General features: G+C 57.0%; 10 protein-coding genes across 10 annotated transcripts; 6 read left to right on the plus strand and 4 right to left on the minus strand.

Moving 5' to 3' along the window:
• Positions 1 to 2,092: 2,092 nt before the first annotated feature.
• On the plus strand, positions 2,093 to 4,406 carry SPRG_19415 (hypothetical protein; the record flags this gene model as incomplete). The annotated part of the gene is made up of 6 exons (XM_012341264.1): positions 2,093 to 2,222; positions 2,277 to 2,393; positions 2,441 to 2,580; positions 2,673 to 2,702; positions 2,749 to 3,460; positions 3,502 to 4,406. 6 exons carry the CDS (start codon positions 2,093 to 2,095, stop codon positions 4,404 to 4,406), a joined length of 2,034 nt encoding a protein of 677 aa, XP_012196654.1.
• A 396-nt stretch (positions 4,407 to 4,802) lies between these two features.
• SPRG_02372 (hypothetical protein) lies at positions 4,803 to 6,235 on the minus strand. The gene is made up of 7 exons (XM_012340948.1): positions 6,048 to 6,235; positions 5,975 to 5,999; positions 5,848 to 5,924; positions 5,626 to 5,792; positions 5,442 to 5,583; positions 5,227 to 5,392; positions 4,803 to 5,177 (listed from the first exon to the last, which is right to left on the minus strand). The coding sequence occupies exons 1-7, from the start codon at positions 6,207 to 6,209 to the stop codon at positions 4,858 to 4,860; spliced, it is 1,059 nt and encodes a 352-aa protein (XP_012196338.1). The 5' UTR covers positions 6,210 to 6,235; the 3' UTR covers positions 4,803 to 4,857.
• Positions 6,236 to 6,395: 160 nt separating this feature from the next.
• On the plus strand, positions 6,396 to 8,341 carry SPRG_02373 (hypothetical protein). Its single transcript, XM_012340949.1, has one exon. It carries the CDS (start codon positions 6,425 to 6,427, stop codon positions 8,201 to 8,203), a length of 1,779 nt encoding a protein of 592 aa, XP_012196339.1. The 5' UTR covers positions 6,396 to 6,424; the 3' UTR covers positions 8,204 to 8,341.
• Positions 8,342 to 8,421: 80 nt separating this feature from the next.
• SPRG_02374 (hypothetical protein) lies at positions 8,422 to 9,900 on the minus strand (the record flags this gene model as incomplete). Its single annotated transcript, XM_012340950.1, has 1 exon — positions 8,422 to 9,900. The coding sequence occupies one exon, from the start codon at positions 9,898 to 9,900 to the stop codon at positions 8,494 to 8,496; it is 1,407 nt and encodes a 468-aa protein (XP_012196340.1). The 3' UTR covers positions 8,422 to 8,493.
• A 917-nt stretch (positions 9,901 to 10,817) lies between these two features.
• SPRG_02375 (hypothetical protein) lies at positions 10,818 to 12,339 on the plus strand. The gene is made up of 2 exons (XM_012340951.1): positions 10,818 to 11,597; positions 11,642 to 12,339. The coding sequence occupies exons 1-2, from the start codon at positions 10,824 to 10,826 to the stop codon at positions 12,332 to 12,334; spliced, it is 1,467 nt and encodes a 488-aa protein (XP_012196341.1). The 5' UTR covers positions 10,818 to 10,823; the 3' UTR covers positions 12,335 to 12,339.
• Positions 12,340 to 12,610: 271 nt separating this feature from the next.
• SPRG_02376 (hypothetical protein) lies at positions 12,611 to 15,202 on the plus strand. The gene is made up of 5 exons (XM_012340952.1): positions 12,611 to 12,750; positions 12,794 to 12,859; positions 12,904 to 14,520; positions 14,567 to 14,800; positions 14,854 to 15,202. The coding sequence occupies exons 1-5, from the start codon at positions 12,637 to 12,639 to the stop codon at positions 15,097 to 15,099; spliced, it is 2,277 nt and encodes a 758-aa protein (XP_012196342.1). The 5' UTR covers positions 12,611 to 12,636; the 3' UTR covers positions 15,100 to 15,202.
• Positions 15,086 to 15,938, minus strand: SPRG_02377 (hypothetical protein). Its single transcript, XM_012340953.1, has one exon. It carries the CDS (start codon positions 15,817 to 15,819, stop codon positions 15,217 to 15,219), a length of 603 nt encoding a protein of 200 aa, XP_012196343.1. The 5' UTR covers positions 15,820 to 15,938; the 3' UTR covers positions 15,086 to 15,216.
• An 856-nt stretch (positions 15,939 to 16,794) lies between these two features.
• Positions 16,795 to 21,740, plus strand: SPRG_02378 (hypothetical protein; the record flags this gene model as incomplete). The annotated part of the gene is made up of 4 exons (XM_012340954.1): positions 16,795 to 17,038; positions 17,826 to 18,097; positions 18,148 to 19,464; positions 19,518 to 21,740. The coding sequence occupies 4 exons, from the start codon at positions 16,795 to 16,797 to the stop codon at positions 21,738 to 21,740; spliced, it is 4,056 nt and encodes a 1,351-aa protein (XP_012196344.1).
• Positions 21,741 to 22,191: 451 nt separating this feature from the next.
• Positions 22,192 to 23,267, plus strand: SPRG_02379 (hypothetical protein; the record flags this gene model as incomplete). The annotated part of the gene is made up of 4 exons (XM_012340955.1): positions 22,192 to 22,341; positions 22,389 to 22,559; positions 22,608 to 22,902; positions 22,949 to 23,267. The coding sequence occupies 4 exons, from the start codon at positions 22,192 to 22,194 to the stop codon at positions 23,194 to 23,196; spliced, it is 864 nt and encodes a 287-aa protein (XP_012196345.1). The 3' UTR covers positions 23,197 to 23,267.
• SPRG_02380 (hypothetical protein) lies at positions 23,203 to 23,836 on the minus strand. Its single transcript, XM_012340956.1, has one exon. The coding sequence runs from the start codon at positions 23,810 to 23,812 to the stop codon at positions 23,321 to 23,323; it is 492 nt and encodes a 163-aa protein (XP_012196346.1). The 5' UTR covers positions 23,813 to 23,836; the 3' UTR covers positions 23,203 to 23,320.
• Positions 23,837 to 27,647: the final 3,811 nt, after the last annotated feature.

A 27,647-nucleotide genomic window follows, 5' to 3' on the forward strand; every position in this document is an offset into this window, starting at 1 on the left:
CGGCTTCGTTAGTCGCAAAAAAGTTGAGAGTCATCGGCAAAACAGCTGACGACGTGAGTCGTCGAGTCGATCTGGAGGCCGTCCTGGGCGTGGTTGCGGAGCTGGAGGCACATCGGTTCGAGCGCCATCACGAAGAGCAGAGGCGAGAGCGGGTCACCTTGGAGTACACCCCGTTTGATGCAGAAGGGCGACGAGAGGTCACCGTTGACGAGGATCTGGATCGGCGTCCCGAGTACAAGCATTGCATCATGGTGCAGAAGCGCTGCGGGAGACCCCACTTGCGGAGCACCGCGAGCAAGTAGCCGTGGTCCGCCACACTCACTCACGAACGATCGTGACGTTTCGGTGACGTGGCCTTCGCGACGATCACTTTCGATTGATCTGAGCTGCAGCGGCGGTTGAGATCACGGCGCTCGTGATCCTTGTTAGCATTGATGATCACGCCAAACGGCCGCCGCAACTGGCTATCTTTGCGGGTAGTGTCGCGTTGCGTGGTGCAGCAAGCATCACCGGTCCTAACCGTGCGTAGACACATCTGCACTACCCGTAGCACTAGTGCTGGTTGGTTCTATGACATATTTGTAAACGCTTCATTGGCCCAGCAACAAAAAACGACCGACGCATGACCACCTCATCGAAGACATGGCGCGAGACGAGCGTAAAACGGCGTCCATCAGCTCCTCTGTTGTACGTCACCGAAATGATCACGTTGCATGAGGACGCAGCAAGATACCAGTTAGTACGCTCGTTCAGCAGTAATGTGGCCGACGCCATCGAGCAACTCAATGCTCTGTATAGATAGGCCAGCTTCAGCCAGCTTCCGGTTGCATCGATTGAGGCAAAGCAAGACTGGCATGCAGTCATGAATCACACAGCAAAGCAGAAACTCAGCTATATCTTTCCAGTCATTGCTTGCTTCAATGCTTTTGTTAGAATCCTCTAAAAAGAGTATAGTCATTTAGACTATAGCGGCGAAAGCTGCACTTGGAGGAAAATCGGCGCGATCGGCGGTGTTTGTCGACGAACGTTCACGTTTGCAGTCGGTGGGTTGCGTCGACGGCTAAACGTACAACAAGCATCTCGGCCATGGCAAATCGGCTCCCAATGTACCAATGCAGTTCTTGTTACCTTTTAAAGAGTGGCTCCAAATCGGCTCAAATGAGGCGTTGCATTCGATTAAGCGCTCTACCACGCAATCGTTTAGGGCAGAGTCAGCGCATCATAGCTGGTAGAAATGCGTCAGGCTGGCTCCAGCACGCGGGATTGCGATGGATCGCGACCAGGTCGAAATGGATGCTCGTGCTTGTTGGCCTGTAACATTGGTAGATTCGAGCATGTGATCACAACACGTGGCTTACGTTGCTGCTTTGGTGTCCGCAGAGCCACGTTTTGCCCACGGACTGCAAAACGAGGCTACGAAACAAAAGAGCGAACTTCGCTTTGACATTGAGTACCGGTAGGGTATTTGTGAGTTAAAAAGTGTGCCATGTCTTCGTCCCCAGACCAAGCTGATGCCGCCTGTGGTTTTCGGGACCTCATGAAAGGCGCGAGAGTCGCTCACGGGTGCAGTAGTTCTCTCCATTGATGATCATCACGCGCTTGACAGTGTCCGCAGGACCATAATCTACGCCTTCTCGTGCGTTCGCTACGATACCGGGCGTGGCCAAACGAGCTCAGTGCATGTGGAGCACAGAGCAGCGCTGTGACACCGGCAGCGAGGACTGCAGGAGCAGCAATTGGGAGTAACTAGGACAAGAAACGTCTGTCCATTTGAAGCGATTCAAGACACGATTCATGTTCGTTTACGGTACGATGGTGAGCGTTGTTGCAACAAGTTGTAGGCCTCGAGCTACTTCAGTTTAATCCGAAGGCTCGTCATTTTACGCCAATCGACGGCTTTCTTTTCACTTGATGTCGTTGACCACACCATCATAGCTGCACCATCATAGCTGAGTGCTTCCGTCCTTGGGAATCTTTGTACAATCAACTGGTAGTGGAATCAGCAAATAGCGGTGGTTTAAAGTTTCCGGATGTGTATCCGGACATGCACTGGCCATTTCTCAAGAATTGCAGAGGCGACGGGCGAGGAGGGATGGCCTTCGACCTGCAGGCGCTCCATGGCTACGACCGGCCGATGCTCAAGGCCGAGTTCCCGTCGGCGACGCACTTCAAGTACTTTGTGCAGGACTACTGCTTCAACAGCGACACGTCGTGCAAGATGGGTACGCGAGACGCCACCTCTCGGCTCTGGCCCAATGCCGCCTGCATTTCTCTAGGTTTTCGATCTGGCAGCAAGAGCCAATACATCTGCACGAGCACGCCCTGCGAGTGGCATGTGACGGCGACGCGCATCCGCCGCAAGGGCTCCACGGGCAAGTCCTTCGAGATTGCCAGTACGTGCTCATCTCGGCATCAGCAGCATGCCTTATGGCCGCCATAGGCATGAACCTCGTGCATTGCGACTCGTGCACATCAACGTCCAAGGCCACGGAGCGCCAGGCTGCCATGTTGCCTGCCGTCAAGGCGCTCGTTCTCGCGCAGCATGACTCCTCGAAGGAGTCGCTCGTCAACGGCATGCAGGTACGACTCATACGTGTCACCATCCCACACTCCCATGTATTTGCCCAGGCACTCGGTGGTACCAACTTTTCAGCGCGGTCGGCCGCGTCAAGGACAAGGTCCTCGAGCAGTATACGTCGCAGGTAAAATTGTATTCCCTCAATCGTTCGCTCCCTCATGGCCGTGTAGCTCGAGAACAGCTACAACTACATTCCGTGGCTCCTCACCGAGTTTGGCCGCGCCAACCCAACTTGCCGCGTGTCGCTCGAGGCAGACACCAAGTCGCGCTTCTACCGCGCGTTCGTGTCCTTTGGCGTCTTTGTCGCCGCGGGCCCCCGCAGCATGCCAGTGATGGGTCTCGAGGCTGCGCACTTCAAGACAAAGCACTACAAGGGCTCGTCCCTCACGCTCGTGCAGAAAGACGGCAACGGCCAGAACGTCGTTGTGGCGTTTGCGATTTTGCCCAAGGAGAGCGTCGACAACTACTTTTGGTTCTTCGCCAACTGCACGACGGCCGGCATCACGGTCAACCCGCTCTTTGTGGACCAGAAGAAGGCGGTCGTCGCCGGCCGCGCGCTCTCGGCGACCAACATTCCCGTCGTCCTCAAGTTTTGCTGCCTCCACATCATTCAGTCTGTGAAAGCGCACTTTGACTTTTCGGGCCCTAGCTTTGAAGAGCAAATTTGGAACCTCCAGGCGTCGACGTCGCGCACCATGTACATGCACAAGCTCGACATGCTCACCGCCAAGTATGGCTACCCGCTGCGGCGGTACCTCGAAGACATCCCGCCCGTCAAGTGGGTCGTCTTTGCTAACATGGCTAACTTCGCCGACATGGAAGGGCGTCGGCTCTACAAGAGCGCGACGACGACCTTTACCGAGCACCTCACCGACGACAACGGTACCACCCGAACAGTCGAAAGAGTGATACATTGCGAATAGGTGCCATGCGCCACAAGGTTCAGCGCTCGCTGCCGTTCGGTGCGCTTTTCAAGAGCATGGAGCGCGCGGCGAAGGCCGTCGCTGAGCGCGACGCCAAGGCACGCCAATGGCTCCAAGAAAAACGCGTTCTGACGCCGTTTGCCAAAGACTTTTACCTGACGCAAAAGTCCATGGCCAATATGTACTTGACCAAGCCGACAACGGATGGCGTGTACTGCGTGTACCGGAGCACGGCGCCCATGCACGACCAAGAGATGGTGAACCTCAACGACCTCACGTGCACGTGCGTCGATCGCGACCAGATGGAGCTGCCGTGCCGCCACCTCATCGCGGGCCTCAAGGCTGTCAACAAGATGGAGCGCATCCTCCAGGCGTACGGCTACTGCTACACGATGGAGGCGTACGCCCAGGCGTACAAGGACAAGCGCATCGACGTGCCGCGCGTCGAGGCCAAGGTCGCAGACCCGAACCTGAAGAGCCCGCCTCTCGTGCGCGCGCCCAAGCGCAAGCGCAAGCGCGATCCGCCGCGTAACCGGCGCAACCCGAGTAGCAAGACGTACAAGTGCCGCAAGTGCCACGGCGAGGGCCACAACATCTCGACGTGCCCGCTCGTCGAGGAGACAGAGGTGGACGTCGGCCACATCATGCCCAGCGGCGAGGCCTACGCGGGCTTTACGGCGCCGCCTGGCTACTCGATTGCGATGTTTATGGACTCGGTCCTCGACACGAACGACGCGAGCGACTGTGACTCGTGCAAGTCGGACGACATGGAAGACACGGACGAGCTCGGTTTTTGCCTCGACGACCTACTCAACAGCAGCAGCAACAACAACAACAGTGCGTCCATGAACATGCCCGCGGCGACAGGTATCATGCCGGGCGCCATGGCCTTTCGCGCGATCTAAGCGTCGACACGTGTAGTAGTTGTCGTTAGTACCTAGTGCATGAAGAGGCCAAATGAATTGAAACCTGTTTTGAATCATCAGGACCACTAGCCGCCCCGTCGCCAAGCCCCGACGACACGCGCTTAACGCTTAAGTGGGTTTGACATGACATCGTCGCGTACTTGGTCCGCTTGGTTAACGCTTAAGTGGGTTTGACATGACATCGTCGCGTACTTGGTCCGCTTGGTTCAAGGTCCGCGACACTGTCGCGGTATCAGCAATTGCCCCACTCGAGTCGGAATCCATGGTCGGAATCCGCCTTCAGCGAGACGCTGGGCAATCCATTTGCTTCTTGGTACAATATTGTAACAAGTGGGGCAACGAGACACAAGTATGCGCTGGAGGCACTGCACACTATTGAGTGCCAAGACGAGCGTTCGTCGTTATCAAGAGAATAACAATCGAAATGAAGCTACACGAGGCGGTGCTTCCAGTAGAGAGCGCCCGTGAGGAGTGCAATACCAGCGTACACGACGCTCACAAGCTGCACGTTGAAGCCGGTCCAGAACCCGATCGGGTTGTCTCGCAACATGATGTGCGCCGACGCGCCGCTGTCTGCACTGCACGTCGCTCGGCAGGCGCCACACGGACACTGCTTGGGCGCCAATGGATTGGCCATCGACGGCAGACGCTGGGCTTGGGCCGGCAGCCGGTGATACACGTCGGGCGCCGTGACTTCAGAGTAGTTGTCGCAGCGAAGCGCTGACGTGTTGAAGTACGAGCTATTGGCACCTTCACGACGACGTAAGACATCCTCGGGCGACCAAGAAGAAGACAGTACCAAAGTGGAAAAAGAGATATTCGCCATGGCCGACGGCGCCGGTCTGTCCCTGGTAGTTGAGAAAACCGAGCGACGACTTGAAGGCGTCCGACATGCTTGCGATCGCCGTGTGCTTGCACGAGTCAAATAGTGCGCAAGTGAACGGCTTGGCGAGGTTCACGTCCATCTACACAAGCTCCCGTCGTCCGCTAGGGCAAGACACATCCATGTCTTACCTCAAGCACCTTGACGTGGTCCTTCCCCGTCATCGAGTCGAGACGGTAGTTGTTGCTCGGGTACGGTAAGTGCATCTTCATGAAGTCGGCCTGATTCGGCGCACACACAAGGCCGCACCACATGCGCATCATGTTGGCGGCGCTATCGATGTAATGCAGGCGAAAACTTGTGCAGGGGTTCTACCATGCATCGCAGCCGCCGGCGCTATTGCGACCAAACATGGTCGCAATGAGCTTAAAGTTGTCAGCAAGCGCTCGGTTCTGCTGCCACGAGCAGCACGCCGAGCTTTCGTACTCGGGGCACTGGATCGCAAAGTCGTCGCAGTGGGCGCCAGCCGTCACGCCGTCGTTCTACGAGAGGCCAAGAGAGTTTCATATCTGGTGCGATACAATCAGGTCGTCGCACCCGACAGACGCAGGCCTTCTTGACGCAAGTGCCCTGGTGGCAATCGGTGTCTGCCTTGCATGTACCGCCGCCCGTGACTACATGCTAGCATGAGGCAAACACGAGCTTGCAGCGTTGGAGACGGAACCTGTCGCCCATCCATCCCCGCGCATCTACGATCACCGTCAGTTCAGGAACAAGCATGCCAGGGGACGACGTACGGGCATGGGTGGGGCCACCGAGGCGAGGGCCTTCGGGATGCATGCGTCGTAGTCGGGGATGTTGCCAGGGTTCACGCAGTCTTGCGTCATGACACATCCACTGCCATCCACATATCCCAGGCTCAGCCATATGAGGGCGAGCGCCGGCAGTGTTCCTCGCATGACGGTCGTCGTCGGCGCCGCAAGATATTTTTCGCCGTGATTCATAAGCAAGGAATTCACCGCCTCCTATTGGCCAAAAAGACCTTGAAGAAGCCGCGTGGATTGCGTCAAACGACGAAATCCGATCTTTTTGGCCAATCAGCGACGCTCACTTGGTTAGATCGCAAGTTCACATCGCATTCCATTTTCGACACCATTGGTACCAGGAGAGAACGATGCGAGCCTTCCTTCGCCGCCCACTGCGCCAGAGCGCGCGGTCGCTCACAAGTCTCGCCGTGCAATCTCACAAGGCGACGAACCTAGCGGCGTCTTCCGCGCCCAAGCACGTTCTCTGCCTCGACGTCACGGACCGCGTCTGCATCGACGAGTTTCTCCAGCAAGGCCTTCATGTTGACGAGATGTCGAGTGCGAGCCTGATCGAGGCGCTCGCACCCGATGGCGCGGATCTCTCCAAGTACGACGCGATGCTCATGGACCGGCAGACGCGACTGCCGCTCTCGGACCTCCTCAAGCACGCGACACGCCTCAAACTCATTGGCGTCCCCGGTGCACAGACGGCGCACGTCGACATCCTCGCCGCGACCAACAAGGGCGTCATGGTGCAAAACATCAGTACCAAGGTCGGTGGAAAGTCGGCTGTGGAAGCTGAGATGGTGTTGAGCTTCCTTCTCCAAATCATGCGCAAGATTCCCCATGCTGTCGCCGCCACACGTAGCACGAGCCTCGACGCTGACATGAACGCGTTCACGGGCGAAGAGCTCCAAGGCAAGTCGATCGGTATCATTGGACTCAATGAGACGGGCCAGCGAGTTGGTGAGCTGGCCACGGCCATGGGCATGCGCGTCCTTGCGTACGACCCGACCGTCTCAGAAGAGGCAGCTGCGCTCTCGGGTATCGCCAAGTGCGCGACGCTCCCTGAGCTCTACGCGACGAGTGACGTGCTTACCTTCCACGTCCCGCTCACTAGTCGGACGCGGCAGATGTTCAACGCTTCCGCGCTGGCCCACTGCAAGCGCGGTGTCCGTCTCGTTGCTGTCGGCGGCTTTGGTGTCCTTGACGCGGCTGCAGTCGCCGACGGCTTGGCTACCGAGCACATTGGTGGCATTGCGCTCGAAATGCCGTCTCCGGACGTCCATGTTGATGCGTGGTCGTCCGTGTTCTCGCACCCGTCGGCGGTCGTCGCTCCGTACGACGCCGACGCGACGTCGGACGAGTCAGCGCGCATGTACAAGATGATTGCGGAAAACATGTGCGCGGCGCTTGACGAGCGCGCGTTCCCCGGTGTCGTCAACGGCGTCTTCATGCCGCTGACACTCGTGCCCGAGATGAAGCCATTCCTTGCGCTTTCGGAGAGCCTCGGCCGCTTCGTCATGGAGTTGCTGCCGCCCACGAGCCGAAAGGACCTTCGAAAGCTCACAATCTCGACAGCTGGCGGCAAGGACATTGACATCACGACGCCAAAGGCGCGCTCGGCGCTGCAGGCCGCGCTTCTCAAGGGCATGCTCGAGGTGTCGCAGCCGCAATCGACCTATTCGTACCTGAATGCGAGCTTGGTTGCGATGGCGCAGGGCGTCGACGTTCGTATGGGCGACGTCGAGAACGACTCGGATTTGCGCCTCAAGAACGCCGTGCACATCGAGGTCGAGCTCAAGGGCGGTTTGAAGCTCACAGTCGTCGGCAGCGTCTTTGGCGAGGAGCCGCGCATTGTGCAGGTCGACGAGTACACCGAATTTCCTGCCTTCAAGCCCAACGGCACGCTCCTCTTCTTCAACAACCAAGACAAGCCCGGCGCGATTAGCCACGTGTTGCAGCAGCTGGCACTGGCCAAGATCAACATTGCGTCCATGGGCCTTGCGCGTCAGACGAGCCAGCCGCTTGCGCTCGGCATTCTCACGCTCGACGATGACATGACCGACGAGACTCTGGCTCGGATCCAGGGCCTAGAGGGAATTACCAACGTCCGTCTCGCGCGCATGGGCGCGGCCATCGAGTAAGAGGATATTGTGGTTTGCTTGTTGCATCAGTTTTGCTAAAACCAGCGGCGCACAATGGAGGGGTCGTCAAAAGTCGTGACACGCCCAAATCTCATCACTGGGTCAAAACTGGTGACCACAAGCAAGGAAATAATACTACATTGTTCGTATTTCCTTGCCACAAGTGTGCAGATCCCGGTTACCCTAGCCCTTCTGTGGCAAGCACAAACATACTAGCACGGCGGTATCAATTCTTACGTCAAAAGACCCCACGTACGTACGAGAAATTGCCAAAAGCAACCTCGTGTCTCCTACTGGTCCAAGCGCGCGTTGCTGAAGAAGCGGTCCATGAGCGTCAAGGACACTTGCGGCTGGTCCATGGGCACCATGTGGCCGGCTTCGAAGACACGAACGAAGCTGAGGAGGTCTGTGGCCCGCACGTTCCCGGCCTCCTTGCCGTTGACAAGAAGCGGGCGCACACTCGCGTTGTTGAAGGCTGCTTTGCCGGGCCACTGCAGCGTCTTGGTCCACGCTTCGTTGCCGACCCAGTTGCACATGAGATCGGCGTCGCCGGCGTATACCATGACGCGGACACCCGCCGCGAGCAGGGGCGGCACGAACGAGACGTAGTCCTTCATGAAGTCGATGCTAAAGTCGCCATAGACTCGCGTCGCGACCTCGGTCCACGTAATGTTGTCGTGCACGCCGAGGCGCGACTGCACGCCCGGCGTGTTGAGGAAGGCGCGAACGTTGGCAATGTGGTCGACGCAGCCGTCAACGGAGCAGTCTTCGCGAATGTCGTACGGGTTGCCCGTCTTGTTGCTGTAGCTCATCATCGGGCCCAAGATGTGCTCGCCCCAGTACTGCGTCGCCTCGGGACACACCGAGTCGTTGGTTTGGCACTGCACGACGAGCTTCCCGCATGCAGCAGCTTCGGCCTTGAGGGTTGCAAAGCCTTCAGGAGACGCGAGATCGATGTACTTGTTGTCGCGCGCCATGTGCGCCGAGTACGGAATCTGTGTGATGGTGTCCGTCATGCCGTTGCCGATCGCGATGCCCTCGAGGTTGATGCGCACATCGCCGGTCGCGTTGGTCATGCCCACGATGTAGTGCGCGGCCGCAGGGACGTAGTGCCCGGCGTAGCTCTCGCCCGTGATGAAGAACGGGCTCTTGGCGTACTTGGGGTGCTTTGCCAGGAACGCTTGCAGGAACGCGTAAATGTTGCGGCCAACGTCGACTTGGTTGTGGTCGTCGTCCTTGTCGCTCGTCGTGTACGAGAAGCCGACGCCCGTTGGCTGGTCGAGCCAGATGACGTTAGCGTGTGACGTCCACGAGTGCGGGTTGTTGACCGTGTTGAGGTTCGCGTCGATAGTGCAAGGGCCGTTCTCGGTGAGGAGTGCGACCATCGACGACCCACCGGGGCCTCCGGTGAGCCAGAGCACGAGCGGGTCCGTCGCCGGATTCGAGCGCGACTCGAAGAACCAGTAAAAGTAGTGGTCGTCGACCTTGTGCGGCAATTGAATGTAACCCGACTCTTGGAACGTCGCGTCGCAAAAGTCGGCCGACGACGACCGGCTGCCTGTCAGCGTCAAGAGCGCGAGGGCGGCGATGACACCAGCAGCGCCAATAGCCAACAGCCACCTCTTGTAGCTGGCTTCGGGCGCCTTCCGGGGCTTCACTTGCACGCTGAAGAGCGGGGACTTCTCGGTTGTCGACATGGAACGTTGTGGAATGAGCTGCAGTCTGACGCACGTCAATTATCGATGACACTATTTTGCGTTGGGTGTCACATTATACTTGTACAGTATTCAAAGAAATCAAAAACTTGCGCCAACCACACATTATTGTATCGGTATCATAGCGAGCATGATGCACCGAATTACACAAGCACGTATGTAGTACGTTCTGCACCATTGTCCGTGGCGCAGTGGTGACATTGATGGAGAGAGCTTCTGTTTCTTTGATTGCTCGCATACACTATTCACATGCTCATGGCGTCCATTCTAGTCCTTTAAATAGTGCTGTACGGAGTGACGATCGTTCACGATCATCATTCCTAACTGGCGATCTTGACCAGCAACGCCTACGATACAAACCACAAGAGGCGCGCGGAGCAACTGCCGATGCTATTACTAATAACCTGCAGCAGTAGTACCTCGGTAGAATCATCGCAGGTATCATCGCACGCACTTGTTTGTATGTAGAAGACGCCAAACTCATCGGGCCTCTGCGCGACGCACTGCTGCCGGTTTCGCAAGCAAGCGGGAGCGTTCCATCTCTGTCGTCGCACGCTGCCCAAGCAGCCCATGGCCGTTCCTTGCTGGCCATAGCATCCGCGGAACAATCTCACATCTGCACGGGTTCAAATTCGAAGCCGGAGCTGAGTTGCGCTTGCACAAAAGTTTTCGGACCGTCGCCGTGCGCTCCGGATCGTCATACGCTATGGCTCTCGAGAAAAAACTTCTCCTGCGTGGTTGTTATTGCAACGACAAACCACACACACGGCCGGACACCGCCTTCGCATTCATGACCCTTGGCAGCGCGGTCAGCCGGTGCCCATCTATCACGAACTGAGTACAGTGGAGTAGCCACCATCGAACTCAACTTCAACCACGCGCGTTCATTTTGCAATTGTCTTGAAATGACGGAGCAAGCGCCGCTCTTCCGTCTTGTCGTGCCCGCGCCACCAAAGCCCTCGTCGTCGTCGTCGTGGCTTGGGAAGATTTTTCTTGCCGGGATCAGTGCCGCAGCGCTCCTCGGTGCCACGTACCATGTCCATGAGCAGGCAACGGTAGCGCCACCCGTCGCTGCCCACGTGACCGGGTCGCGAACGACGGCCACAACGCTAAACGGGTCGTCGTTTTGTGATGCAACGTACCAAGAGGCCGGCTATGTACAGCTGCCGCACAAGGTCGACGACCACTACTTTTACTGGTTCTTCGAGTCGCGCTCGAATCCGGCGACGGACCCGCTCGTGCTCTGGCTCACCGGTGGCCCCGGGTCGTCGTCGATGATTGCGCTTCTCACCGAGAACGGCCCTTGCTCGATCAGTGACAACTTGACAACGATTCACAACCCGCACTCGTGGACGTCGCACGCTAACGTCATCTGGCTCGACCAGCCAACGGGCGTCGGCTTCTCGTACACGACGAGCGACAAGGACGACGACCACAACCAAGTCGACGTTGGCCGCAACATTTACGCGTTCCTGCAAGAGTTCCTGGCAAAGCACCCCAAGTACGCCAAGAGCCCGTTCTTCATCACGGGCGAGAGCTACGGTGGACACTACGTCCCTGCGGCCGCGCACTATATCCTCAACGCGCAGCTCGAGCCGCGAGCGTCGCGCCGCTCCAAGATCCATATCAACTTGCGAGGCATCTCGGTCGGCAACGGCTTGACCGACCCTGCCACACAGGTACCTCGTGTTATTGTGCATCGTCATCCTACCATTGTATTTAGATTCCGCTCACACCGGCGTTGGCCGTCACCAACGCTTACAATATCTCACTTGTGCCCGCGGACCAGCTCACCCAGCTGCTTCAGGACGCTGTTCACGCCGGCGTTCTCGCGCAAGAGTGCCGCGACGGCCAGCGCCAGAGCTGCCTCGCTGCGCTGGGTCTCTGGGACGATGCAGTCATTGGCGTCATGCAGCAGATGAACCGGAACCCTTATGACATCCGCGAGTTCTGCGGCGAATCGTGCTTCGACGAGACGGCCAACGCTGCGCGATTTCTCAACTTGGCGACGACGCAGGCGACACTTGGTGTCCACAAGCCATGGGTCATGACCAACGAGACAACGTACTCGGACTTCAGCGCCGACTTTATGCAAGACTACGTGAGTTACGTGCTGGATCTTCTCGCGCATGGGGTCCGCGTGCTCATTTACGCAGGCGACGCCGACATCATGTGCAACTGGGTCGGCAACGAGGCGTGGACAAAAGACCTCGTTTGGCCCGGCCAAGCCGCGTTCAACAACGCGACGGTGCACCCGCTTCTTGTCGATGGCGCCAGCTATGGCGAAGTCCGTTCGATCTCGAGCCTGAGCTTTGTACGCGTCTACGAGGCCGGCCACATGGTGCCAACAAACCAGCCCAAGGCGTCGCTGGCACTGATTGAACGCTTCTTCAAGGCCCAACCCCTTGATCAGTAGTTGTAGTAGGGTTTAAATGCACTACTTTACTTCTCGTTCGCCTCATGGCAAGCATCCGAGAGCCATAATCCAAGGATTGCAAGACACTGGCTGCCAAATGTAAGGCCTGTCGATGGCTTGAATGGACCTGAGTATGCAAATGGTGCGTTTGGATTGGCTTCCGTTGCAGCCAATCCTGTGACTGGCTTTGCTCAACTCAAATGCGTATCGAAACTCAATTTGCACTATGTATAATTGTGAGCGCCAAACTCAACTCAACGCGTGGGACTGGAGGCAGTCGAGGACCGTGCGAAACACCAAGCATGTCGTCGCTCTTGTCGGGGATCCGCTTCGTCGCGAACGCCGACTCGGACGACGAGAGCAGCAAGAAGAAGGCCAAGAAGCACAAGAAGGAGGCCAAGAAGCACAAGAAAAAGGTACCTCCTCCATGTCTCCTGACCACGGCTCATCACTTGGAAGGACTCGCCACCATCGCCGCCTGCCCCGACGCCGTCGCAGCTCAAGCGAGACGAATGGATGGACATGGTGCGTACAGGCTCTGCTTCCCATTGAAGCCTTATGTATGGCAGGACTTTGTGTCGGGGACGCGCAAGGTACAGCTCTCGGTCGAGGACCAGCGAAAGGCCGATGACGCCGCAAAGCGCCAGGAGGAGATTGACACCGGGAAGCGCGAGCCCAACACAGGCCTTCTCTACGGTCTATACGATCCCAAGAAAGTTGAGCAAGTGTCCATGATGGCTGCGCCTGTGGACGCGTCTGTCGGTGACGGCGGTGCGAGCTGGAAGGCCAAGATGCTGCAGCGGGCGAAGGACCGCGCACGGGAAACGGGTCAATCCCTGGAATCCGTCGTTCAGGCGCAGTATGGCATGGACTTGCGAACGCTCGAGGAGCAGGCGCGCGGCGCCCGCATGGACGCGCACCTGCACTACAAGCGCCATCGTGATCCGGACCAGCAACGACGACGTGACGCATCTACTTCGGGTGGCGACAAGACTCTCATTGAACAGTTCAACAAGCGCATCGAGCGCTCGGGGCCTACGTCGTCAGCATTGGCAACAAGCAGCGACAACAAGGCGAGTGCCGAAAAATCTGCCGAGGATGACGAGGAGCCAATCGACTACTCAAAGCTTCCGGACAGCGACGACGATATGCGCCGCCGCGGGCAGCCCACGCGTCGCAGAGACGACCGCAGTCGACGTCGATCCCGGGATCGAAGTCGCGATCGAACCAGACGTCGGTCGCAGAGTCCACGCCGACGCAGTCGCAGTCGGTCCCGTCGGTCGCCGAGCCCGAAGAAGCCAAAGTCGGCGCCGGCGCCACGCCCGGTCGACCCGCAGCTCGAAGAGGAAGCGAAAAGACGCGCTGCGTTTTTGTACGGGTCATTGACAGCGCCCCGGGCGACGCCGGTCGTCACGGAAGAAATTGCCGTCGTCGAGGCGCCACCGACGCAGGCGCCGACGTCTGTTTTGACGGATGAAGTACCTCGTTTAGAGTCGGGTGTGATCGACTTGAACCAGCTTGCCGCGCGTGCGCTCAAGGCCAAGATGCGCGGCGACCTCGTCAGCTTCGAGCGCTTTACGGCGAAACTGAATGAAGCCGAGCGCGACGAAGTGCACGCATCTGCGCCGGCCATGGCATCTCGTCAGCGCGCCCGGGTGCCAATGCGGCCCGAGGATCTCAAATGTGGCTCCAAGAAGGGCAAGCGGAACGCTGTCGAGAGCGGCGCAAATTTGAGTCTCGAAGAGCTCGTTCGCAACGAGCGCAACGCGCCAGATATGGACTCTGTTCACGCGCAGAACGTCATGCGGCTGGGGACGCGCTACAATCACTCAGACGGCAAAGGGGCAAGTGCGAGCGGCCTCGACGAAGAAGACGCGGTCGACATGCGTCTGTACCGCGATGCGAAGGACCGTCTCACGGAGCGCGCGTTCGTCCAGAGCTCGGAGCGGCAAATGCTCAAGAGTCGGATGCAGTGGGACACGGCCATGCAGCGCTGCTGGTTCTGTATGAAGAGCGAGAGCTTCAAGAAGCACCTCATGATAGCAATGGGCGAGTATGCGTACGTGGCGTTGCCGTCGACCGCGACGATCGTGCCCGGTCAGTGCATCATCGCCCCCATGGAGCACCTCGCGTCGACGACGGCGGCGGACGAAAACACGGTCGCCGAGATTGAGCGCTTCAAGAAGGTACAAGATTTTGTATTATTTGATCGCATAAAATGCACGGTCGTAGGCGCTGCGCTCCATGTGGGCGGCTTCAGGCTCCGCAGTTGTCTTTCTCGAGACGACGATGGACCCTGCCAAGAAGCGTCACACGGTCATCGAGTGCGTGCCCGTGCCGCTGCAATTGGAGCCGGATGTGCCCATGTACTTTAAGCAAGGCTTGGTCGAATGCGACGAAGAGTGGGCGACGCACAAGAAGATCATCGACACGACCGAGAAGGGTCTCCAGCGCTCGATCCCGCCGGTATGGACGACTCGTATCGCTTCTGGCAACCTCGTCACGAGTGAGTGGTGTAGCAATTCGCCTACTTTCACGTCGAGTGGTCGAACGGCGGGTACGGCCACATCATTGAAGACGCGGCGCAATTCCCGAAAGACTTTGGAGTGGACATCCTCTCGGGCATCCTCGAGGTCGACCCGCGCCGGTATGGCAAGTACCACGCATCGTTTGACGCAGAGAAGGACCGCGTCCGCGACTTCCTCGCGATGTGGCAGCCGTTTGACTGGACGCAAGAGCTCGACGGCGGCGAGTACGCGACGTAGGGCCGCGACCAGCGATAACGTGGAAATCCGTGGCCGCGTCGTGTTAGAATCGTCTTGACTACTACTCGTACACGGAACGCTCTATTATAGTTTGACGTACAAAGCACGGAGGGACGACTACGACGTCGACATGAGCGTCCGGAATCGCTGCAAGTCGGTGGGCTCGAGAAGCTTTTGCGCAATCGCACGGCTGTGCCACACGAAGTCGCTCGGCGCTGCAAAACTTTCAAACCGCTTTCGCTTCAATGGGCGCGGGGACGGACCGCGGATCATCATTGACTGGACATGGCACTTGGTGGCGCGTCGTCGCCAAAGGCGGTACGTCCGCTGAAGCACCCGGGCGGCGTGGGCGCGCTCCAAGTGCTCAGATATTGAGAACGCCATGTCGACATCTTCGTCGTCATCATCGCAGAGTGCGTCGCAGTCCATGGAGAAGGCATCTTCACTGCCATCTGTCTCATCCTCGCTGTCCCAATTGTCGGCAATGGACGCAAATACGCACGACCGGCGCCGGGTGTGCAGTAGCTCAGTGGCTTCGCGTCCCGACGGCAGTAGTACGCGACGCGGTGTAAAGGCTGCGGGGGGTGCTGGTGCCGAGGCGCGAAGCGCCATCACGACGCGGTCAACGACGTCTTCGACGTTGGCGGTGAAGCGGGACATCGCTTCCCGAAGCATGTGCCAAGGCGCAGCATACGAGGAGATGCGCTTCTCATCGGCCATGCTGCTCGTAGTTGCTGCTGCTAGTTAAGGAATGGCTTCGTCCAGCGCTGTATGACGGGGCGCATGCGACCATCATGCGGCGTCGCCCGTGGATATCGAAGCTGAGATCCTTTCCACTCGTGCTGACTGCTTATTGGCACAGGCGAGAGTACAAGAGCATTCTGATTGGTCAAATGAAACACCGAAACGCCTTGTGCGTGTTTATTGGCTGATAAAAATTTGCTCGCAGCCAATCCACGCCGCGTACGAGTGGAAGATTCGAGCGAACGCAGCACGGTGGAATACCAGGACGTCGCCATGTGTTTAAAACTTAATCTGATGTCTTGTGTTTTTACGGCGGACAGGAGACACGTGCAGTCATGCACTCTGGCGTTCGTCTTTGTTCTGCCGCCAAGACACGCAGGACAAGCGAAAAACAGCCCGGGGCAGATGCCGCGATGTGTCGCCGATACTCTTGGCTCAGACCTCGCTCGTGTCGCGTAAATGCGTCCAGCGGTCGCTGCCTCGAAACCTGGTCGGCAGTCCTCGCCAGTCTACGAACTCGACCGAAAAGTCTAGAAATGCCAGATATGCAACAAGTAGCGAGTACTGGGCAGGCGTCGAATGCAGTGTTAAGAATATAAGTCGTCCAAAGCGTCGACGCAACGTCGGGATTAAAGACCGGGTGCATTACTACTACCGTGGTCTTGGTGACGACGCGCTGTCCACCGTGGCAAGATGGCGCGGCGCAGTTCTAATACAAAGCACAGTCGTTCTTCAAGAAGCTGCCAATGTCCAGCGCGACTTAGTAGCGAAATAGCGAAAAGAACGTCGTAGAAACATCGCGAATGGGCAACTTAACGGCACGTTGAATGTGGTAGATTTGTGGACAGTAATGGTGTTTAATTCACGTGTACTGTACACCTGGGCGAAAGCTGCAGATGCCACGTTTCTCGTACTTTTCAATTTGCCGAGTCCGAAGGAAGCACGGGAGATATGATGTCGACGACCAGCTACTCGTGGTGCGAGGCGTCCGTCGCCAAGGCCCAACGCCGCCCGTCGGCGATGCGCCGTGCTGCACCCAAGGCCCGCGGCCTCAACAAGGCCAAGCCGCAGGTTATGCCGCCCCGCAACGCGCTCCAGACGCAAGTCCGTGACCTCCAGAAGACCAAGAAGGCCCTTCAACAGCGCCCTATGCGCAAGCGTTTGGAAGTCGAAGCCTTTGTCGCGACTATGCCGCGTCTGGCTTGCTTCTAAGGAGGCACTCTAATGTGCGTGAACTATGAACCTCCTCCATGTTGTGACCACCGACTATTTAAAACCCTAAAAATGAAGCCTTCCTCTCCTCACGAAATCCTGGTTTGAGATGTATAGCTGCGCATGTTCGAGCATAGTGCTCCATTAACTTGTCATTTGCCAAGTCGAGGAAGTCAAGTCCATTTGGCCAGTATCTACTCTAGTACCAGGTACTACTTCGAAGAAGAGCCAAGTACGGCTTCTCTGAGTTGTGTACGTTCGATCAAAGAACAATCTGGTTCAGAATTGCACCACAACGTCGTATTTCGAGTACAATATTCGAGCACAGTTGCCCCAGTATTTTCGTTGCGACGGATTTGGGGTTGTCCATCAATGGATACGCAATGACAAGCAACAAAACGCAGCGGGCAAGGCAGGACTTGTCCTTCCGTGCAGCGCCAGCGATCTCGCCGAAGGATTGCATCTCCTGCACTATCATTCTGTTGTCAGTACCCGAGCGAGCTCAGTCCGTAGAGAAAGCACACTGTGTGGGCGAGGAAGCACGAGGAGTCCGGGCAAAAATGTCGGGTGCAAATTGCACTAATAGTTCAGGTGCTTGGATAATTACCTCTTTTCCCATGACCGTTGGTCTGCCCAAGTATAGTTGGTGCCAAGAGCGAATTTGGTTTGAAATAGTCGCTATCTTTAGCTTCCCTATCCGTGGGTTCAGATACGCTCACTTACGATCCGTCGCTGCATGGCCACGAGGTGTATGCGTGACCCGACGGCAGCACCAGCACTCGAGTACGTGCTGGCAGCCACGCCAAAGGCGAGCCGCGTCACGTCGCCACCACCGTCGCCGTCGAGCAGCAAGAAGAAAGCCACAAACTCAAAGCGCAAGCCCGGAGAGTCGGTCTCATTTTCGCAGCTCTTTCGGTTCGCGGACCTGACCGACAAGGGCCTTATGGTCGTCGGTACTCTCTGCGCGATAGCCACGGGCTGTGCGCAGCCGCTGCGCATCCTTCTCTTCGGTGGTGTCGTGTCGGCCTTCAACCCCACTGGCGTACAGCTCAAATGCAATCCATAGCGTGACTTATCGTTCCGTGGATGTAGACAAGCGACATGCTAAGCCAAGTCACGACGATTTGCCTCACGTTTGTGGGCATGGGCGTCGGTGTCATCATTTGCGGGTTCGGTCAAGTTGCGTGCTGGAGCTACACGTCGTCGCGCCAGGCGCAGCGGCTCCGCGCGTGCTACATTGACGGCATCCTCAAGCAAGAGATCGGCTGGTTCGACGTCAACAACCCGCAGACGCTCTCTAGCAAGGTCACGGAGACGATCCTCCTCATTCAGGACGGCATCGGGCGCAAGGTGGGCGACGGCTTCAACTTTTTCGCCATGTTTGTGTGCGGCATTGCGATCGGTTTCAAGTCGGGCTGGAAGCTCTCGCTTGTCGTTCTTGCCTTCCTTCCGCTCTTGGCGACGGGCATCTTTACTATGGTCAAGACGGTCGCGGCCGCGGTCCAGCGCGCGATCAAAGCCTACGGTGCTGCCGGTGCCGTCGCGGAAGAAGCGCTCAGCAACATCCGCACGGTGCACATGTTCAACGCGATGGCCGCGACAGCCAAAAAGTACGACGATGCGCTTGTCGAGGCCGAGGCGGCAGGCATCCAGAAAGGCCTCATGTCGGGGGTCAGCGGAGGCTTTACCTTTTGCATGATTTTCGTGACGTACACGGCCGCCATCTCGTACGGCGCAGTCTTGGTCGCAAATGACAACCTCGAAGTTCCGAAATGCACGAGCGACTGCTACGACGGAGGACGCGTCCTCGTCGTCTTTTTCGGTGTCATCATGGGTGCCATGGCACTTGGCCAAGCTGGACCATCAATCGAGGCGACCGCGTCGGCGCGTGCAGCAGCCTTTGACGCATACGCCATCATGGACCGGGCGTCGGCGATCGACCCGATGGCAACGACGGGCCGGCGTCTCGACCACGTGGATGGCCAGATTACGCTTGAAAACATTGTGTTTGCGTACCCCAACCGCCCCGAAGTCCAAGTGTGCGACGGATACAGCTTGGACATTCGCGCGGGCGAGAAGGTCGCGCTTGTGGGTCCGAGCGGGTCGGGGAAGAGTACGATCGTGTCGCTTGTCGAGCGCTTCTACGACCCTGTCTCTGGCGTCGTTAAACTCGATGGTGTTGACTTGAGGGAGCTCAACACGCGGTGGCTGCGGTCGCAAATTGGCCTCGTCGGCCAAGAACCGTGCTTGTTTGCTGATACAATCGCCAACAACATTGGTCACGGCAAGCCGGGGGCGACGCTCGATGAGATCCATGAGGCTGCGCGCCAAGCCAACGCGTACGACTTTATCAAGAGCTTTCTCGGGGCTTTGATACAATGGTCGGCGAACGCGGCACGCAGCTCTCGGGTGGTCAAGTATGGAACTTTTTGTCTGAGAAATGTCTCTTCACCCGTTTGTAGAAACAACGCATCGCGATAGCCCGAGCAATTATCAAGAATCCGGCCGTGTTGCTCCTGGACGAAGCAACGTCCGCGCTTGACACGGAGAGTGAGGGCATCGTACAGGCATCGCTTGACAAGCTCCTCGAAGCGCGGAAGCGCACGACGATCATTATTGCACATCGCTTGGCTACGGTCCGGGATGCCGACCGTATCGTAGTCTTGGACGGTGGGTGCGTCATCGAGCAAGGGTCCCACGACGAGCTTATGCGGCTTCAAAACGGCCAGTACCGCATGCTTGTCGAAGCCCAGTCCCGAAAAAGCCCAACGAAGCGGACGGGCAGTGTAATGGCTTTTGCGGGTGCGAACGACGACGTTGCGACCGTTGGTTCGTGCGTGTTGTCTATCTTGCCGACGACACCCGCGAATCCAACGCCAGTGGCTGCCACCGAGGAGTTGCCGTCGACCAAACTGCACAAAGTGTCTGCATCACGCATCTGGGCCCTAAGCCAGCCGGAGCTGCAGTACACAATCCTTGGCGCCATCGGATCGGTCATCTCGGGTGCGACGTTTCCGGTGTGGGGCGTGCTTTTGTCCAAGTGTATTGTGCTTTTCTTCGACTTTAACTTGACGGCAGACGAAATGAAGACGCGGGGTTGGCACTGGGGCTGCTACTTTTTGATCCTTGGTGCCACCTACGCATCTGGTAAGATCGCGCAGGACTATGGCTTCAGCGTCGTCTCGGAGCGCCTCACGACGCGCATTCGCGCCATGGGTTTTGCCGCCATGCTGCGCCAAGAGGTTGGGTGGTACGATCTGCCCGAACACTCGTCCGGGGCGCTTACGACCAGCCTCTCGACCGACTGCGCCATGATGCAAAAGATTTCGGCCGACCTCCTCAAGAACGTGCTCAACATGGCGATGTGCCTCCTCACGGCTTTTGCGATTGCGTTCTACTACAGCTGGCAAATGACGCTCGCGCTCCTCGCCGTCTTTCCGATGCTCGCGTTTGCGAGCAAGATGCGCGCCAAGTCGATGCAAGCCGACGAAACCAAGGAGAATCCCGGAGACCTTCTTGCTGGTGCGCTCCTCTCGGAGACGATCAACTCAATTCGCACCGTCGCATCGTTCAACATGGAGTCTGCCATCGCAGCCAGCTACTGCAAGCACGTGGCTGTCGCAATCAAAGAAGACCAGCGGGCCGCGCTTCTTGGTGGTCTCATCTTTGGTGTTGCCCAGAGCATGATGTTCTTCGCGATGGCCTTCCTCTTCTACATCGGCGGCTACATGATCTCGCACGGCATCATCACGTTTGAGCAAATGTTTATGGTGCTCATGGCCATCATGATGAGCAGCTTCGGCGTCGGGCAGGCGGCGCAGAGCCTCGCTGAGCGCGGCAAGGTCGCGCACGCTGCCTCGAACGTTTTCTCGCTCATCGACCGCGTGCCCAAGATCGACGCCATGTCGACGACCGGACGGACACTGGACCGCGTCGCGGGCACGATCGCATTTGAAAGCGTTCAGTTTGCGTACCCTGCTCGGCCCGACTCGCGCGTGTACACTGACTACAACCTCGTGATCGAGGCTGGAACAACGGTCGCGCTTGTTGGCGCCAGCGGCAGTGGCAAGAGCACGGCCATCGGACTTATCGAGCGCTTCTACGATCCGCTGGCCGGTCGCGTGCTTCTTGACGGCGTGGACCTCCAAGAGTTCAATCTCAATTGGCTCCGCGAGCACATTTCACTTGTCGGCCAAGAGCCTGTGCTCTTCACGGGTACGATTGCCGAAAACATTTTGACAGGCAAGCCGGGCGCGAGCATGGCCGACGTCGAAGCTGCTGCCAAGATGGCCAACGCCCACGAGTTCATTTCCAAGTTCCCTGACGGGTACCACACGCACGTCGGTGATCGCGGTGTGCAAGTGTCTGGCGGCCAGAAGCAGCGCATTGCCATTGCACGCGCTATTCTGAGGGATCCGGAGGTCCTGCTGCTGGACGAAGCCACGAGTGCGCTCGACAACGAAAGCGAGCGCATCGTGCAAGCGTCACTCGACGCGCTCTTGAAAATGAAGAAGCGCACGACCGTGATTGTGGCGCATCGCCTCACGACGATCCGAGACGCAGACAAGATTGCCGTCGCGCACGAAGGCCGCATCGTCGAGCTAGGCACGCACGATGAGCTCATGGCCATCGGGGGCATCTACAAGACGCTCGTGGCGCGCCAAATGGCAGCGACGGAGTCGTAGATGTCGTCCCACTTTGCGCAAGCGTCAGTTGTGTTGAATCTATTGCACTTGTCTCCCGAAGTACATGTATTTCAACTGAAGAGCACTAACGACGCAATGGTGGACGCTTGCGCATTGTGCCGACACGACGACCCCGAACGGGTGTTTCGTGCTTTTGTGGGGTGGTTCATCCATGCAGTTGGCATCATTTTTCAGAGGTGGCGCTAAACCAACGGTGGCACAACCTTCCTGCACGCCGTGTCCACTGCGAACGCAATTTGTTGCGGCCGCGACGGCGGACCGAGCTTGGTTGCAGTTCGCAGTGGGCTTGATCTTTCTCCTTCAAGCTTCTCGCTCGCGCTTGATCTTTTCGGACGTTCAACGACCGCTTCGTGTTTCGTAAGCCGATCATGCACCTCGCCTGTCGCACGCACCCGTCGTCGGAGTTCCGGATACAATACTTTGTTTCCGGATGATGAAGCGCTGGCGCAGCACGGTAGCGGCGGCGCGTCAGCGGCTCATGGCGCGAGGGCTTCCGCGCCTCGATGCAAGTGCTCTCGTGCGCTACGCGTTCGATCCACCGATGAGTATCGAAGCCATGCTGTTGGCGCCGATGACGCCGGTGCGAAGATGCTCGTGGAACGACGCGGCTCATCGTCGTCGGCGTAGATGAGTGACGAGCAACGGTCGTTCGTCGATGCGTTGGCTGCGCGTCGTCTGAAGGGTGAGCCGCTGGCCTACGTTCTCGGTACGAAGGAGTTTTGGTCGTTGTCGTTCAAGGTTACGCCGGCGACGCTTATCCCAAGACCGGAAACGGAGCGGCTACTGGACATCTTGCTGGTACTTGTCCGTTCGACGATGACGACGGACGTCAAGTGGATGCTGTAGCAAAAGCGACAAGACAAGCAAGAGGCGCTGCGTGTACTGGACCTTGGCACCGGCAGCGGTTGTCTCTTGGTCGCAGCGTTGACCGAGTACCCGCGCGCGACGGGCGTCGGTGTCGACGTCTCGGCCGCGGCGCTGGACGTCGCGTCATCCAATGCTACTGCGCTTGGCGTTGCCACCCGAGCGCGTTTTATGGAGCACGACATGACCACCTTGGAGTTGCACGAAGACTTTGACGTTGTGTTGTGCAACCCACCGTACATTGCCGTCAGCGAAGTTGACGTCATGGATGCCCACGGTACGAAATGCCAGAAGACGTTCCAATATAGATGTGTATGTGGTAGTGCTGGCGTACGAGCCCCACTCGGCACTCTTTGCCGACAACAACGGTTTGGCCGTGTATGAGGCTTTGATTACGCGGCTTCTTTCCCTCGTCGCACCTGGTGGCGACGTGCTACTTGAAGTCGGGTTCGCCCAAGCCAGCACGGTAGCGTCGCTCTTTGAAGGTACACCTGCCTGGTCCGCGCCACGCATTGTGTATGATTTTTGCGGCGTTCCGCGCTGCGTGGCCGTACAGCGGTGTCAGGATTAAGGCCGATGTCATTCATAAAATGTAAATACATTGACTTTACATCGAGGTTTTGCAACGACGACGACGATGACACACTGTCTTTCTATCGGGATAAATAGGCTTCCAAGGTTGGCGTCGTCGGCGATTACACTTCCTCGACACACCCAATGAGGTAGTCGAGTGATTCTTCAAACGTCATGTTGTCGAGCATGAGCATCTGCATCTGGCACTCGGAGACATCCGTGACGTCGGTAGGCGACGCGGCTGACGTTGGCGTTGGCGTGGGTGTCATTGCGACCGGATCGACGGCTTCGAAGGTGATCGACTTGATCTCGTTGTAGACGGCCTCCATGACGTCTTGCGTCTTCTTGGTCTTGGAGCCCGGGCCCTTCTTAAGGCCACGCATCTGGCGGAACAGCTTCTCGCGGTACTTTTGCGCGTGCGTTTGTGTCTGGCGCGGGGTGCGCGTGCCGACGTAGCTAGCGATTGCCTTCCACGGGCCCTTGGGATACAGCTCGAGCGCAACAAGAAACCGCTTGTGCTCGAGCTCGGACCACGCACCCGAGACGGCAGGGCGCTCTTCCTTGACGGTGGTCGTCATGACTGGGAGCATGCTCTGCGGAAAGAAGTACATCATGCTGTGTGGGCGCCTTGGTAAGTTCACAAATGACTTTTCCTCTGATTCTCGGCCGCTCCTACGCTGAGACACGTGTAAAGAGCCGGTTGCAGGGCGGCCTTAGCTCAGGTGCCGATCCTGGCATCGTCCCACGATGGCGAGTGATTGGGAATGGAGCGTGCTTATTGGCTGAAATAATGTGCTGCAATACGTTTGATTGGGTGAAAAAAGGAAAGGCCCGGCCGTCATGGCGCCGTAATCGCTCGAAAACAGATGCCACTGTTCGCGTGTCAAGAAGCCGACCCAGACGGACGACCAGCTGGCGTCGCCAAGTGAGTACACTAGGGTTTTGTATACGCAAATGTCGAGCAGGATGGGAGGCACGCCGGCATCAACGTTGCCATTTCGCGGTGCACGAGGCAACATGGGAGACGCCACTCGACGTACAGTGTGGCAGCTGGCGTACAATTAATTTGTAATGCGAGCATAACTTGAAGTTGGAACGATCGTCTGGCCGCGGCGGTGGGTAGACCGTAGGATGAGAAGGAAGGGGGCATCGAATTGGAAATAGATCAAGACCAAACATCCCTGATCAGCCGCCGTCCACTGTCGTACTGCAAGAGAGATCAAGACCGAACCACCATATGGCTTCGCACGACGCCCAATTGACAAGCTTTGTGTCGCACGGCCGTGCTTGCGAGAAAAAGAGATGAAGAGATGGCAACGCCGGCGTCTTTGTAGGGAAGAAATCATTGATCGTCGCGCAGCTGGCATCAAAACTGTTCACAAGACAGGCAGAGTAGGCGATCGCCATAAACGTCATCCAAGAATCGCTTCCTCTTCGCCAATACTGCCTCCTAACTGTAAAAGCGTAACAGAAGAGGGAACCACTGATAACGCCGATGCAACGCTGTAATAATTCCCTACGCACCTCACATGCCCGCGACACTCTACAGCGAGATATCTGACATGCCATTGGCAGGTGCCTATCTCCACGTGGCCACGCAGGTGCGCCAAGGCAAGCGGAGAGATTGGTCGCCCTGGGTATAATGCGCTCCTTTGTCCCGGCTGCATTGAGAATGGCTGGACCGAAAGATCAAGACCACATTTTCCATGCCCTAATTGGCTTATCCTGATCGGTCTCAGATTATGGGCGCATAATCCCTGCTGTGACGATCCGACGTGCAAACGGCGAGTCGTCTTGCGACCGTCGCAAGCTGTTGTCGAGATTCGATCGTCGTACAAAGCTCAAGTATTTTGGACAGCAAGAGAAACAGCGATACGTATTCTTTAAAAGGCACATGTTTGACATAGGTTCGTGTACAAGTACATTGTCTACTACTGTACCAATGGTCTTCAGAGAATTGAAACAAGTCCTACGATACGAATGAAGCTGCGGCCACCTGGTCACAGCGCACGCCAATCATCGCATACTATATAGTCGACGTGTCAGCTACATTACAGAGTGGTATTTGCAAGCATTTGATTCACAAGGGATCAAAATGGAGTCACGTCACAACACACTCAAGAAGTTTAGATATGACTCATGAGCACAGAACCAGGAAGTGGGATTACACACCTTGAGCAGCTCTTTGTGCTACAAACGGTACCACTAATACATGTATACCACAATACATGTAGTCGTCCCTCCTTCCGCGATACGGTGACTTCGTGTACCGGGTCGCGCTGAAGGCCGTGGACGTCTGAACCAGCTTGCACTTTCTCGGCCACGATGCTCGACACTGCCTTCTCTGCGATGCACAAGCCCGTGAAACGAACGACCATCTCTTGGTGCGGTGCCCATACGTCCGAGTAATCTGGTGCGCCTTTGCGGGACATTTTGCAGATGCAACTCCCGTCGTCGGTCGCTGGCCTTCTCGTCGGTCGCTGGCCTTCTCTACGACGATGTCGCCGCGCCGTACTCGGTCCACAAGTCCTCCATTCGTGCCCTCTCGCCGATCTTACGCGCGTGCGTTTGGTATCGCTTTGGCTCGAACGCAACAACCGTGTCTTCCGCACGACTCTGACGCAACTTCCCGCTGCCGCGCTCGCGATCCGGGCAGCTACCATCGCACGACTGCACGTCCGGCACTTGGCCCGTCGCGCTGTGGTGCCATCTCTTGACACGTCGCTGGTCGCTCTCCGCGACGACGCTTGGTGTGCACGCTACCTGGTCCCTCGCACAACCTCGAATCACGACCACTAACGCTCCTCGCTGAGGCACCGGCCCAGCCTCACGAGCGCATTAGGAAGTCCACAATATCTTTATAATTGCATGTAATATAACTTGGTTCAACAACAACAACAACAACAACAGTCGTCCCTATTTTACGCTTGACTCGAAGGGAAAATGACAGAACTGATGAACGTGGGCCCAAATCAACCCAAACCTGGGTAAATTGCATAAAAATACATAGACTTGGTTTTACTATTGGGTGGCTCGGGGTGGCTCGGGATGGCTCGCCTCGGCGTCTTCACATAACGTTACCCCTCTCCTCCTACGCATCCTTAACCGCAAACACGGCATGTACAACAATCCTTTAACCTTCCTCAACCCTCACCTACCCTTCCCTGCGACTACCTTGCCAAACAACCCCAATACCCTGCCGGGATCTTCAGCGAATGGTTATTTTTCTCCAAATTCCTGTTTTGACGCAGCTTTTACCAAACACACCCCAGTTCTGTCATTTTCTGTGACTCGAATGAATGCATCGCTCTCGGCTCGTTTTCGTAGAAAAACAATGGCGGTCGGTAAAGAAGTACCAGCACCGTACGCAGAAAGGCAATCGATGACATGTACCGCTGCGTGCTGTCATGGTGTCAGTAGATAGCGATCCGACAGGATCTAGGACACGGCAAAAACACGCTGATACATACTACTAGGACGTAGTAAGAATGAGCACGCACGCGTGCACCGGTATACATTTTTACAAGCACCGACAACTCTTTCCAGTATTCTACCCCAAAGAAGAGAAGAGAAGGTATACTAAGCGGTGCATTGATTGGTCTTCCCAATCTTGCTCCGCTGAGGCTTGACTGTGCGTGAGTACCGGTAGTGGGAAGAAATCACGAGCTGCTGGTTGATCAAGTACTGTAGCTTGACGAGTGGACCACATAGGAGAAAAAAACCATGGTAGTAATCCCAGTAATAAACCGCCTGACAAGAAGAAAAGGTGTACTAATACTATACGTGCATTGCGATATACAGTGTATTCTACGCAAACTGCTGCCATGCGGAAGCCCTTACACCCATTCTTTGGACGTCCCACCAAAATCAGCGGTCACGACATCGACTGTGAAAACACATGTTGGCCCGCATTCCACAGGTTTCTAACGGACGGCTGTCAGAGCTCATCGTATTGTTGTGCCGCATCGATATGTCGCACCCAATTCAAAACGGTTGATGAAACCCAGTGAGCCCAGTGAGTGGCTTCTCGTGTAGAATATAGTACCGGTACTTGGGTTCGTGCAGTTTACCCCAGGAATTCATGCGCAGCGAAGATGAAATTCGGGCTCAGTCCAAAGAGGCTTTATGAAGTTACGTTGCTGCCACTGATAGGTCCCCTACCCTTCAACCGAATACATGGGAACACGCACGTTTGACGATGCACGAAGAAATTGATTTCCCAGGCAAGACGTTGTGCAAGTTACCATCTGATCGCCAGATAGTACACTAATCCTGCTTGGCTTCTCGAACTTTTCTGCAACTGCTCCGATGAAAAATGCGATATGCAGAACCTGTACAAAGAAGCCTATCGCCCGCTGGCGATTCCTTTGCATAGTAGCTCATCCCGAAGACAGATTAGCATTACGAAAACATTGAAAGCGGTGTCCCATACTCAAATGATGGATGTGC

The sequence above is a fragment of the Saprolegnia parasitica genome (assembly GCF_000151545.1).
Source record: "Saprolegnia parasitica CBS 223.65 unplaced genomic scaffold supercont2.6, whole genome shotgun sequence".
NCBI lineage: Eukaryota > Oomycota > Saprolegniomycetes > Saprolegniales > Saprolegniaceae > Saprolegnia > Saprolegnia parasitica.

Excerpts from the sequence above, each read along its gene's own strand:
- SPRG_02375 (XM_012340951.1), top strand. The coding sequence starts at position 10,824 with ATGACGGAGCAAGCGCCGCTCTTCCGTCTTGTCGTGCCCGCGCCACCA. Across the intron at positions 11,598-11,641 it reads TGACCGACCCTGCCACACAG|ATTCCGCTCACACCGGCGTT; the intron begins GTACCTCGTGTT and ends CATTGTATTTAG.
- SPRG_02377 (XM_012340953.1), bottom strand. The coding sequence starts at position 15,819 with ATGGCCGATGAGAAGCGCATCTCCTCGTATGCTGCGCCTTGGCACATG.
- SPRG_02376 (XM_012340952.1), top strand. The coding sequence starts at position 12,637 with ATGTCGTCGCTCTTGTCGGGGATCCGCTTCGTCGCGAACGCCGACTCG. Across the intron at positions 12,751-12,793 it reads CCAAGAAGCACAAGAAAAAG|GACTCGCCACCATCGCCGCC; the intron begins GTACCTCCTCCA and ends ATCACTTGGAAG. Across the intron at positions 14,801-14,853 it reads TCCAGCGCTCGATCCCGCCG|CAATTCGCCTACTTTCACGT; the intron begins GTATGGACGACT and ends TGAGTGGTGTAG.
- SPRG_02380 (XM_012340956.1), bottom strand. The coding sequence starts at position 23,812 with ATGATGTACTTCTTTCCGCAGAGCATGCTCCCAGTCATGACGACCACC.
- SPRG_02373 (XM_012340949.1), top strand. The coding sequence starts at position 6,425 with ATGCGAGCCTTCCTTCGCCGCCCACTGCGCCAGAGCGCGCGGTCGCTC.
- SPRG_02372 (XM_012340948.1), bottom strand. The coding sequence starts at position 6,209 with ATGCGAGGAACACTGCCGGCGCTCGCCCTCATATGGCTGAGCCTGGGA. Across the intron at positions 5,793-5,847 it reads AGAAGGCCTGCGTCTGTCGG|AACGACGGCGTGACGGCTGG; the intron begins GTGCGACGACCT and ends GGCCTCTCGTAG. Across the intron at positions 5,393-5,441 it reads ACCACGTCAAGGTGCTTGAG|ATGGACGTGAACCTCGCCAA; the intron begins GTAAGACATGGA and ends GAGCTTGTGTAG.